Genomic DNA, 12,664 nt, shown 5'->3' with positions numbered 1-12,664 from the left:
ACCCCACTCCATGTCCGCAGAGATCATGGCTGTGATAAGCACAAAGCCCGGAGTAAACCATCAGTTTCTCCTTGACTCAAGGTGAAACTTTTTGGAGCATTTGTGGCTCCTAGATGCATGTAAATTTTAGGAATACTAAATGTGAGGCCATTTATTTATTTATTTAGAGACAAAGTTTCTTCTTGTTGCCCAGGCTGGAGTGCAATGGTGCAGTCTTGTCACACTGCACCCTCTGACTCCTGGGTTCAAACAATTCTCCTGCCTCAGCCTCCGGAGTAGCTGGGATTATGGGCACCCACCACCACACCCAACTAATTTTTGTATTTTTACTAGAGACAGGTTTTTGCCATGTTGGCCAGGCTGGTCTCAAACGCCTGACCTCAGGTGATCCGGCCACTTCGGCCTCCCAAAGTGCTGGGATTACAGGCATAAACCACTGCGCCCAGCCTCAGGCAAATATTTAATCTCTTAACCTGATGTTCAGTGGTTGCTATTTAGTTAACATCATATCTGGATTGTCCCGTGGACATTCAAGAGGATGGAAAAGTCTACTATGTTTGGAGAGCAGCAAGGGATAGGGACTATGTCCCTTGTTTCTTTTTCTTTCTTGCTTTCTTTCTTTTTTTTTTTTTCGAGACGGAGTTTCGCTCTTGTTGCCCAGGCTGGGGTGCAGTGGCGCAATCTTGGCTCACCACAACCTTCACCTCCCGGGTTCAAGCGATTCTCCTGCCTCAGCCTCCCGAGTACCTAGGATTACAGGCACTCGCCACCACGCCCAGCTAATTTTGTATTTTTAGTAGAGACGATGTTTCACCATGTTGGTCAGGCTGGTCTCGAACTCCCAACCTCAGGTGATCTGCCCGCCTTGGCCTCCCAAAGTGCTGAGATTACAGGCGTCAGCCACTGCGCCCGGCCGGGGCTGCCTCTTAACGCGAGAATTTCCATAATTTCTACGGAAATGCAAACGTTTCTGGGCTGTGCTGGGCTTTGCACGAGTAATGATTCTTAAAAACATCCGTTCCTTGGCCGGGCGCGGTGGCCCATGCCTGTAATCCCAGCACTTTGGGAGGCCGAGGCGGGCGAATCACGAGGTCAAGAAATTGAGGCCATCCTGGCCAACACGGTGAAACCCCGTCTCTACTAAAAATACAAAAATTAGCTGGGCGTGGTGGCGCGCGCCTGTAGTCGCAGCTACTTGGGAGGCTGAGGCAGGAGAATCACTTGAACCCAGGAGGTGGAGGTTGCAGTGAGCCTAGATCGCGCCACTGCACACCAGCCTGGGCTGGGGACAGAGCGAGACTCCATCTCAAAACAAAACAAAACAAAAATCCGTTCCTCTATTGAAACAAAAAAGGGAAAAAAAATCACAAGATTCACGTGAAACGGAAAAGCCACTGCCTTTCAGAACCTTGGTAAAGTCGAACCCCCTCCCCTTTCTGGTTGGGTTGGGTTGGAGAAGCCAGCCCCTGGCACCTGCGCCGCCCCTACCTTCCCACCCTGCGGTGGGGGTAGTTGTTCCTCTGAGCCTGAGCACCTCTTCAGCTGTTTCACTCCCTCCCCTCCCTTGAGTTTCGCATCTCCGCCCCCGCCCAACCCCCCGATTTTTAATCCTGGGGTTTGGAAGGAGGGAGGGGGCAAAAACGGGAGCCAGATGTGTAAGAGTCCTCCGCTCCCGCCTCCTCTCTCCTCTCGGGCTTCCTAAAACCCGGAGCCCTAATCAAGGAGGATTCGGAGCCAGACGGTCGCGGCGAAAGCAAACAACTCGGCTCCGCGGCTCCCCCGGGAGTGGAAGCCAGGAGGGAGGGGGAGAGGAAGCCGGGCGTGCTCAGTAGGCGGGACAAAGTTTTTTTTTTTTTTCTCCCGTTTTTTTCGGTCGCAAGTAGGAAGCTTTTTGCACTCCACCACCTCTGGCCGCTGGGAAGACGTCATCGCTTCCGCCCTACTTCCTCCTCCTGTTGGCGGCGGTGAGAATCCAATATGGAGTAAATCGGTGGAGTCGAGAGATGGGGCTCGGACGGGGCGCCCTGCACCGCCTCCCAGGCGCACCTCCCCCGGCCGCCGACCGCTCCCCGGAACCGTGATTGGCCCGGCCCCCCGGGGGCGACCCCGGACCGAGTCCCCCCACCCGCGGCCGGCGCTCTCCTCCTCCTCGCAGCAGTCCCCGCCGCTCCAAGGCGCGCTTGTTTTTCTCCTGCTCTCCCCCACCGCCGTCCCCTTCCCAAATCTCGCCCCCTTTGCCCGCTCCCGAGCCCCCGGAGCCTCCGCCCGCCTCTCCCTACGGCGCTGCGGCGTTCACTCCCCTTGCAGCCTGCCTTTGCACCCCTTCCCCCAAACCTCACCCCGCTCCCTGCTTCCCCTTCTGCTGCGGCGCCCCCATCTCTAGCCGCCCCCCCTCCCCAAATCAGGCGATCTCCGGAGATGTGAAGAAGGGGGGCGAGAGGACAGGAAGATGAAGGGAGCAAAGCTGCCCGCCGCGGGACAGGCGTCTAGGTGAACAAGAAAATGACCGAAGAAACACACCCGGACGAGTAAGTTTGGTCGCGGGGTGGGACGAGGGTGCCCCGCGGGGGCAGCGTGGGGGCCGGGGCTGAGGATGCGGGCGGGGACGCTTACTGGGTGAACTTGGCGTGGGGTGCAGCGACTCGCTGACCTGTCGGGGTTGGGACGCGAGGCTTCCCTGCTTGTTGAAGTGAGGAGGGGGCAAAAACTGCTGCGGGCTGGCGGGCGCACGCCTAGGGTCGGCGGGCTGGTGGCCGCCCCGGGGGCCAAGGGCGTGCGGGTGACCTCCGGGCGGTCCCCGCTCCCTCTCCGAGGACTCACAGCACCCCCCGCCCCCGAAATCCTCGGCGGCTGGAGCGGAAGACCTGACACCCCCACTCCGGCTTCCCGGGGCCGGTGGGTTTTTGCACAGTGACTTTGTGACTCCCGCCGCGCCGCGAGCCCCGCAGTCCGCTCCTGAGCCCACTGGGGCCTAGGCTCCGCCATTTCGTTTTCTTGAATCGCTCTCATTTGCATACCACATTTTCATTCATAAAAAACACGGCGGAGCGAGAGGAGGACGGGCGCGGGCTGCGCTGGGGTCTGGTGCGCCAGGGTCCCCGCGCGGGCCGGCGTGCTGGAGCCGCCCGAGGGGCCCCGCGGTGCGTGAGTGCCTGTGCACGCGCTTGTGGTCGGCACACGCGTCCTGCGGGGTCAGGCGGCTCGGGGCGGACCTAGGCGAGTGCGGCGGGGGCGTGCGGGGCAGCGCTCTGGGGGCGAGTGTGTGTGTGTGTGTCCTCGCGGGTGCGCGTGCACGGGCTTTTGCCCGGCCCGCAGGCCCGAGGGGAACAATGCTTGGGGCGCTCCGCCGGAGGGATCCCGGGCAGCCCCGCGCGGGACCCGTGACTGTCGCCAGCCCGGGGCGGAGGTGCAGCTGCCTCCTGCCTCGCGGTCCAGGGGTCCAGTTTGGCATTTTCTCTCCCTGGTCCGAGGCGTTTTCTGTCTCGGGTGCGACGGGGGCGGGGCCGCGGGGCCTGACACCTCAGGTCTTCTGCCTGGGGTCCGAGCGGTCATCGCGCGGCGGCCGCCGCTGCTGCTCAGTGGCTGTGCCCGCCACCAGCCACTTTTTTTTTTTTTTTTTTTTGTGAATAAGACGCTCTCCTTTATTGTCACATGATATCCCTCCCCTCCTCCCCTGCACATTCATAAATCCGGAGTCTGCATCGGTTCCTTTCATTCAGTGCTGCCATTAGCCAAGGTAGCGGCGGCGCGGGCTTGGGCTCAAAGAGCCGGTTGGCAGCCGCGGGGACGCGCCCTGAAGGGAGGCCCCGCGCGCGTGTTAGCAGGGGAGTGCGGGCTGCGGGAGGCGTGCTCCAGAGGCCCCAGGTCTTTTGCCCCCCTCAGGCATTGGGCCTCAAGAGTGCTGGGAGGGGAAGTGACTCAGGGCTGGGCGACAGGGAGGCTTGTCTCTTGCAGCAGGTGACAGTGTTGTGCTCTACTCTAAGAAATCTACTCACTTTATTAAATATACCCCCTTTATCCTTTGGCGTCTGCTGTTGCCAGTCTGGGCGGGAATGGGGCTGCTGTTTGGGGAAAGGAATTTCGATTTCCTTCCTGTGAGTCCCCAGGGAACTTTGACTGCAGTAACCCCTGATCTTCCAGACACCCGTCACAGGAGAGGATCCCTGCTGGTGTGCCTGTCGCAGATGTCCCACCACATCTGCTGGTGTTTCTATTTCAGACGTTTTGCTTTGTCTTCGTATATAGCATCTTAAAATGGTAAAATGAAAAAAAAGTTGCGCTTTTAGGGCTGAAATATAGAGAAGGATTATGCTGCTGGGCCTTGCTGCGTTTTGAACGTGGCCAATAAATCAGTATTTTTATGGGCCCTCGATTGTACCTGCACACAGAGTAGCAGCAGTGGCAGTGAGGTTGGTTGCTGTGCTCTGGCCTTGCAGATTCTTGGAGAGGTTTGACCGCTGTACCTTGGCTCCACTCCTTGGGAATACAGGCCTGACCTGGCCCTTTTTGTGGCAGCTTGTCAGCCTTGCATCTTTCTCCATCTGCTATCCAAAGCAGAAGGATTTCGAGTGGGATCACCAGCGAGGAAAGAATAGTTCCATTTTAGGCGCTCAGAGCAAGTTCAGCATGAAGCCGCAGCCTCCACTGCTGTCACAAGTCCAGTTGAGAGGATAGATATTTGAGGAGTTCTAGTTTCACTTAGAGGCTGAGAAAGCCTTGGCATCTTAGCCACTGAAGAAATGGGCTATAGGGGTTATTTTTAATGTGATAACCTTGGCACGAGACTTTACATGCCTGAGAAGAAAGCGACTTCGTGGGCTGTAAACTGCCATAGTAGCTACCGTCTATTATGTTCAACGTACCTGTGTAATGACGCATCTGAAAAATTCCTTTTAAGTGTTAGTGACAGTAAGGTTTCTCTCTCTGAATTACAGAGCTTGCTGTGATTGCTTTTTTGTTGTTCAGGTGTTGTTTGCTGCCACTGTCTTTAAGTCCAGAGCTAAAATTATTGTTTGATTAAGGTAGCCATATTTGCTTAGGTTCTTGCTAGATTCCTACTCTGGGTGAATTTTGTTCTATTTTTTTCTTGTAATGATTTTATGTTTGAGGTCTCTCAGACACCTTTTGGAACCAGGCAGGGGTTGTTACTTAAGAGAACTGTGGCATCAAACTGGAGACCTAGGGAAGATGTATTTGTACTTTTGGTAAAATAGACTTGATAGTCTACATATAGTAAAGCTTTTGTGGAATGGTCCAGATAATATGTTTTATTTAGCATCAGAATGCAGTAAATCAGAATCTTGCAAATGGTAAAACTGTGCTTAATTTAAAAACAGTTTTGTTTTCTAATGTTGTTTTCCATGTCAATTTAAAGTTCTTCTAATATATGGTAATTCAGGGAACTCTCTTTGCTCCTGTTGACGATGGTCCCAAAAGATATCTTGCATATAGAAAATACATTGACCATTCTGTTTTTCGTTCTCCCCCCCCCCACAAAAATGCATGTTAAAATTTACAATTCTACAGACTTTTAAAAATATAATTTAAGAAGTAAAGAGCATCAGCAAACTATTGTAAGTCATCCTCTGCGCATAGGAGTGGAAGTTTTTTAAAAATTAAAGCATTTGATCATGGCTATGAATGGCTTGGAAATTCGCAGACAAGATAAACCTTCCTGAACCAAGCTCTAACCCTGGAGACATCGAGCTGCCATTCAGCTTTCTCTTTTGTTCCTTTCATGAACTCTTCTCTGTAACTCACTCTTTGCTGGGAATGGATTTGCAGCTTCCCTTTCAGTCATATTTTTCCTAACGTCGAAAGGTTTCCCATTAATAAAACAGGCATAAGTATTTTTGCTGAACCGTTTCAAAGACATTGCAGACATTGGGACTCTTGTATCTGAATAATTGAGCTTACTTCTCAAGAAATAAAAATACTGTTCTGTGAAACCACAATACTACTATCACATTTTACAAAATTAATAATTCCCTGATGTCTTTAACACTCTGCCTGAACTGTCTGCAAAAATGTCTTTTATAACTGGTTATTCAGCCAGAGACCAATAGAAGACCCCAAGTTAAATGCATTTGTAACATATATTTAAGGCTTAAGGCTTAGCCATTTGCTCACTTTATGATCTAAGGCAGTTTACTTTCGTATGTCATGTTGGTTTTATATGGAGTGGACAAAATGATAATAGACACTACCTATTTTGTGGAGCTGCTTTGAGAATTAAATGCAATAGCCTATGTAAAGCTTATAGTACAGGACTAGGCATAAAACAGGTGTCCTGTGTGGCTCTGCAGGGCACTGAGATAGATTTCTTTCAAGCTCAGCTTAATTTTCAGATAACCCTGTGAAGAAGGTGTTACCCCATTTAACTGATGAGAAAGCCGAGGTCAAGTTAGTTGCCTGAGAAAGCAAACATTTTTTAAAAGCACTTTATTCATTTAGTCTTCTTAAAAATCCTGCGAGGTAGATAGTATTATTATCTCTATTAAATACTGGGAGAAGTGAGGCACAGAGAGGTGAAATCCTTTGCTCAAGGTCATGCTATGAGTAACTGAAGGAGCTGGGAATTGAGCACTCCAGTAGCCGGGTTCAGGAAGTGCTCTGTGCTCTTAACTAACCACTGTGAACCGGTGGGGGTGTCCAGCCTCAGTCGTTCTGACTCAGAGCTCGCAGCCTTTCTGCCAATCATGCTTGTTCATTATTCTTCTGAACTGGTGACAATCTGTCATTGCCATAATTTTTCTCACTTCACTTATCTTCCCAGAAAATGCTGTGAAGCATGAGGGGCATACTGAATTAAAATGTATTTAAATAAATTTGGGTTTGAGAATTCTGTGATACACCTTAAAGATAGTGGGAGTAGTGCAGATTCAGAGTTGGTTATTATTGGAATGTTAGATCTACATTAACTGAAATAACAGTTGTGGAAATTAAACTGATACAGTGAGTATTGATCCATTTTCTTTGTGTTAGCCTTAAAAAGGGGGGTATGTTTCTACCAGGGGGTATGTTTCTACTGTACATGAGTAGAACCCTTAAATGTTAAAAATATGGAGTTGGCTGTGTAGAATTAGAATATTGATTTATTCCTCAGAAAATCCCCACACTTCTGGAGACGCAGGCCCAGAGGATGGCTTGAGGCCAGGAGTTCAAGACCAGCCTGGGCAACATAGTGAGACCCTGTCTCTACCAAAAAATAAAAATAAAAAATTAGCCAGGTGTGGTAGCACACACCTGTAGTCCCAGCTACTCAGGAGGCTGAGGGGAGAGGATGGCTTCAGGCCAGGAGGTCGAGGCTGCAATGAGCTGTTATTGTGCCACTGCACTCTAGCCTGGGCGACAGAGTGACACCCTGTCTTAAGGAAAAAAAATGTTAAAAGCAAGACAAAACAAACAAACAAAAAAACTGGAAAGACCTTAAGGAGCTTGTAAGCTAGGACCTGTCATAGTATAAAATTAAGTGCCTAGTGCAAGGCTGAACAGCTAGTGAAGTAGTAGACCTGGAGTGGACTAAGCTCCATCAGCTGGTGGTGGTCTGGGTTTGTTTCCATGGGAATATTAGCAAGTGCAACCTCCTTTCTGACTAAAGCTGGTCCCCTCTGCTTTCCTGTCCTTTTAACCAGTAAAATATATACAAAGTGGATCAGTAGCAATACCCAGAACTGTTTTGCCTTAGCAATTTGCTTACTTTTGCTTTTATTCTGAAATTCTCTTCTTTCTTCCTTCACTTCTCCAGTAGGTGACATTCTGCTTATGCCCCCAGCCATCTCTGAGCCATTGCGTTTGGGTGGTCCTTTTTGATCTTCCCACCACAACCCCTCCTCCCAGTCAAAATCAAGTTGAAGTCAAAATCCAAGTCAAAATCGATGCCTGTGTGTAGTATTTTTTTCCCTACACTATATGGCAATTATCATTTCAAGTTAGGCTTATACCAAGCTACATTCTGCATCTGAATATGAGCTTTTTGGATTCAAGGTTACTTCTCAAATGCCTAGTTTTCTAGTTGTTGGACCAACACCATTGGGCACATTGTGGTTGCTTAATGTCTATTGAATAAAATAATGGATTTAATTATTTTAAAGTGCTATTTCATCTCTACTGACTAATGCAATAATTACAAATGTTGTATTTGGTTAACTTAGGATATACATAAGCCTCCTTCTGAGAAACTCAACCATGAAGCCTCTGGTATTTTGTGGAAATTCCGCGCAGAACTATCTGGTGGTAGTGATCTGTCATTGGTAACTCAAAACCAACTTTGATTCCATTATTGTTGCGAGAACTGACAAGTAGAAAATCTTGAGCACAATAAGACAGGGCCTGTTTCTGTGCCTCTGCAGGAGAATCTCTGCAGAAGTCACAATATTAACAATTTGTAATATCTGCAGGGTTCTGTCGGAGTCTTAACACTTGAGGGTGGATACAGCTGTGCCAATGAACTCCAATATTGGCATTATTCCTGTATTGCCAGCTGACCACAAATACAATCTAACGGCAAAGTTTTCAGAAATTGAACAAGATTATAATAGAGGCAGACCAGAAAATTTTGGTGTATGTGATTATTTGTTTGGGCTTGTTTTTACTAAGATGAATTAGGCCAAGTTTTTAAAAAAGACTCCGTCATATCGATAAACTTGATAACTTACTCTTAGAAATATTTAAAAATTACTATTTAAGACTAGAACATTGATGGTGCTTTTAAGGCATTTTCTAGGGCTTTTAGTGACTTTGAAGTAGAAGAAATATTTTGGGCTGGGCTTGGTGGCTCACACCTGTAATCCCAGCACTTTGGGAGGCCGAGGCGGGCGGATCACGAGGTCAGAAGATCGAGGCCATCCTGGCTAATACGGTGAAACCCCGTCTCTACTAAAAATACAAAAAATGTGGCGGGCGCCTGTAGTCCCAGCTACTCAGGAGGCTGAGGCAGGAGAATGGCGTGAACCCAGGAGGCAGAGGTTACAGTGAGCTGAAATCGTGCCACTGTACTCCAGCCTGGGCGACAGAGCAAGACTCTGTCTCAAAAAAAAAAAAGAAATATTTTATATTGATGCTCCAGTGCCCCGTGGAGCAAAATATGTTTTTTTATATGCTTGCCCTGGATAGGCATGAAGGATTGTTACACCTTGACATATGTCCTGTGTCATGGAAGGAAAGTCAGGCCAGGATCATAGGATTTTGCTAAATTAAATAACAATTGTTTCCTAACTACCCATTTCCCTTTCTCAGGTAACCTTTATCAACATTATGTTCACATGTGGCATATTGCACACATATTATCAAATTGTGCTTATGTTCTTCCTGCTACTCTCAAAGGGTAGTTGAATATTTATTTAAAAACAAACTTTCTGTGTTTACTTGCACTTAGAGGGTAAAGGTAAAGAAACAGATTTTGACTTCACCCTTAGCATTTAACACTTGGAATGGAAGAGATTAGGACAAATATTGGAAGCTTCTAAAAGGTACGGTTTTGGCTCCTCTGTGTCCTGAAATAATGATTTTTTAGATCTGGTTGTTTTTGTTCTTCGATATATTTCCTGTGGTCCATTTATAAATGCTTAAACTTAATTATCAGTTACATTTTTTAATTGACTTTCATTTGTTCATCTGGTAATGACATTTTTGTCTTTCCATTTTCATTATTTCTTCCTTTTGTTTCTTTTTCTTGTTGCTTTGCTTTGGCTCTGGCCTCCAGTACTGACCTTTCAGATACGCACTGTTTATTTTGTATTTGCATCACATACTAACTGAGAATGCACAGAGAAACTTGGCCCATCTGTCTTTCTAGGTGTAGGAATAGCTTTTTTTTTTTTTTTTTGGAAACAAGGTCTTGCTCTGTTGTCCAGGCTGGAGTATTCAAAGCGATCCTTCTGCCTTGGCCTCCTGAGTAGCTGGGATTGTAGGTATGCACCACCACACCTGGCTAATTTTTAAATATTTAGTAGAGATGAGGTCTTGTTATGTTGCCCAGGATGGCCTTGAGCTCCTAGCCTTAAGCAGTCCTCCTGTCTCGACCTTCCAGCGTGCTGGGATTATAGGCATGAGCCACCTGCACCTGGCATGGGAATAGCTCTATTTTTTATTTTTATTACTTTTTTTTTTTTTAGAGCCACCTGCACCTGGCATGGGAATAGCTTTAATTTTGCTTTTATTACTTTTTTTTTTTTTTTAGAGATGGGGTCTTGCTGTGTTGCCCAGGTTGGAGTGCAGGGGTGCAATCATGGCTTACTGGAGCCTTGAACTCCTGGGCTCAAGCAGTGCACCCATCTCAGCCTCCCAAGTAGCTGGGATCACAGGTATATACCACCATGCCCCGTGAGAATAATTTATTAACCCTCATACCCATGGCCTGGTAGAATGCTGAGCACATAGTAGGCTTTCTGTAAACATTTATCAATTGGTTGAAGTAAATATTCAGTAATTGAAAAAATAATTGTACCTTGTATAAAAATTTAACAATTTTTCGCAATTTAAAGATAATTTAACAATTATCTTTTTTGGATACCTATATCCAAAAAAGACTTTGAGTTGCTTTTCCAAAACTACTAAAGGAGAGGCTGCCATGATGGTAGTGGAAGAATCATGGACTTTGGGGTGAGACCATACCTCTTCCCCCACAAAGGGACCCTGCTAAGTATCCTAAGCCACCAGCCCTGGGTTAATGTAAGTGAAGTTCATTATGCTGTATACCTGATAGGCTGTTAAAAAGTAGAAATGGGCGGGGCATGGTGGTTCATGCCTGTAATCCCATCACTTTGGGAGGCTGAGGCGGGCGGACCACCTGAGGTCGGAAGTTCGAGACCAGCCCAACCAACATGGAGAAACCCCATCTCTACTAAATATACAAAATTAGCTGGGCATGGTGGCACATGCCTGTAATACCAGCTACTTGGGAGGCTGGGGCAGGAGAATCGCTTGAACCTGAGAGGTAGAGGTTGCACCGAGCAGAGATAGTGCTGAGCAGAGATCGCGTCATTGCACTCCAGCCTGAGCAATGAGAGCGAAACTCCATCTCAAAAGTATAAATGGGGTAGCCTAGGTAAAACATTTTAGCACAGCACCTGATAAATTGAGATTCAGTGGCATCCATCTACCCCAGGTCTGTCCCACATCATGTAATAAGGTGTTCTTTTCAGAATTTACAAGGCAGAGGAGATCCATGAACTTTTCAAGGCAGGAAATGAGATTTTCACTTTATACCTTAGAGAGCTGAAATGACTTGCTCAAGGCTCCTCAGGGAGCTTGTGGGAGGATAATTAGGATTTAGAAGTCATATTCTAAGACTGTTTCTTTTGGCTTTCTAATGCTGTCCTGTTAGTTTTTGTACTGTGATAATCAATGATGCCCAGCTGACCATTGGCCCCTTTACTCAGTGATCCCAGTTAGCTGTGCTTTTTGAGATTCTGAGTTTTATAGCTTGTCTGTTCTCTTAGGGTAAGAGTACCTACCTGTAGTAGCATCCTTGGCTCCCCTGCTATCCCTGTGCCATTCCTGATATGTGGTCTAGAAATCTTATTACCAACAGCATTCAAATTGTCTCTAAAACAGAAGTCAGTAGGCTTGGTGGGGATGGGTGGAACTGACCATCCTCTTAGGAGTCACTTGGCTTATGACATGTTTTGTCTACTTGAATGCCATGTTTGGAGTTTCATTTTATTTTTCCAGCCAAGGAATAAAATGGATGATGGAGTAGGAATACAGATGTAGCGCTAGACTAGAGGTTTAATTTGTCAACATCCCAGTAATTTTACTCATTTTTATAGATCTTTTAAAGCAGCATACGTGTGACTGTAGTCTTAATATAGTTATTAGATTTCTCCCCTTTGCTTAAAGGCTAAGTCAAGTTTGATTTTGCTCAGACTCAGACTCCCAAAGCAAATCTGCCTTGCTAGAATGATGTGCCTGGGCTCAACAGCTCACCTCTGGCCCTAGAGGCCTAATAATGGTTGCCTTCTCATTGATCTGTGTGTTAGCACATTTCAGAACAGTACTCTGCTGTTTGTAAAAACAAAAAACAACAAAAAACCTTTGAAGACCTTACCGTCCATTCTAAGATGTCTTTTGTACTAAGGAAAATCGGGGATACTAGATTATAGGTGTTGATTTGGAGTGTGGTAGACTATGAATCTGAATAACTTGAATTAGAATGTACTTAGGCCCCAATTGCAAAATTATGTATAAATTATTGTATTGGATAAAATAAATGAGTGGAAGTACAGCCAGAGGAGAGGTAGCCACTAGCCATTGAATGCCTACCACATGCCATTCACTTACTGCAAATATAGAGCACCTAGCCTGCCATACAATACCAGAGCTGTGGCTCAGGAAGTCCCTGCCCTCAGGGCGCTTATATTCTAGGGTGCTAGACAGTTTCATCTGCTTTAAGGTGGGAGGACAGCCCTCTTGATGACTGACTGATTACTAGAGTTGTTTTCCATTTTCTTCCCCTACTTCCTGCTGGGTTCCTCCTAGAGCTGCAAACTAGAAATGTGAAGTGTTGGGGTTCTCATATTTGGGGAGGAGAACTCTTCATGCACAGCATTGACAAAGGACCTACAGGCCCTTGCCAGAATCTTCGAACAAGCAAGCTTTTCAAGTCGTTTTTAGGTATGAGAGAAAGAATGAGTGAAGGTAAGAGAGAGAGAGAGTGTGTGAG

General features: G+C 47.1%; 1 protein-coding gene across 1 annotated transcript in view; it reads left to right on the top strand.

The window, feature by feature from the left end:
- The first annotated feature begins 1,855 nt into the window (after window positions 1-1,855).
- SPRED2 (sprouty related EVH1 domain containing 2) overlaps window positions 1,856-12,664 on the top strand; it is a 125,717-nt gene continuing 114,908 nt past the window's right edge. Inside the window, exons 1-2 of the mRNA XM_025354150.1 lie at window positions 1,856-1,964; window positions 2,406-2,528. Coding sequence (XP_025209935.1) covers window positions 2,503-2,528 — 26 coding nt within the window. The 5' untranslated portion in view covers window positions 1,856-1,964; window positions 2,406-2,502. The remainder of the gene's footprint in view (window positions 1,965-2,405; window positions 2,529-12,664) is intronic.

The sequence above is a fragment of the Theropithecus gelada genome, chromosome 13 (genome assembly GCF_003255815.1).
Source record: "Theropithecus gelada isolate Dixy chromosome 13, Tgel_1.0, whole genome shotgun sequence".
Lineage (NCBI taxonomy): Eukaryota > Metazoa > Chordata > Mammalia > Primates > Cercopithecidae > Theropithecus > Theropithecus gelada.
This window is presented reverse-complemented; position numbering and strand designations above follow the sequence as displayed.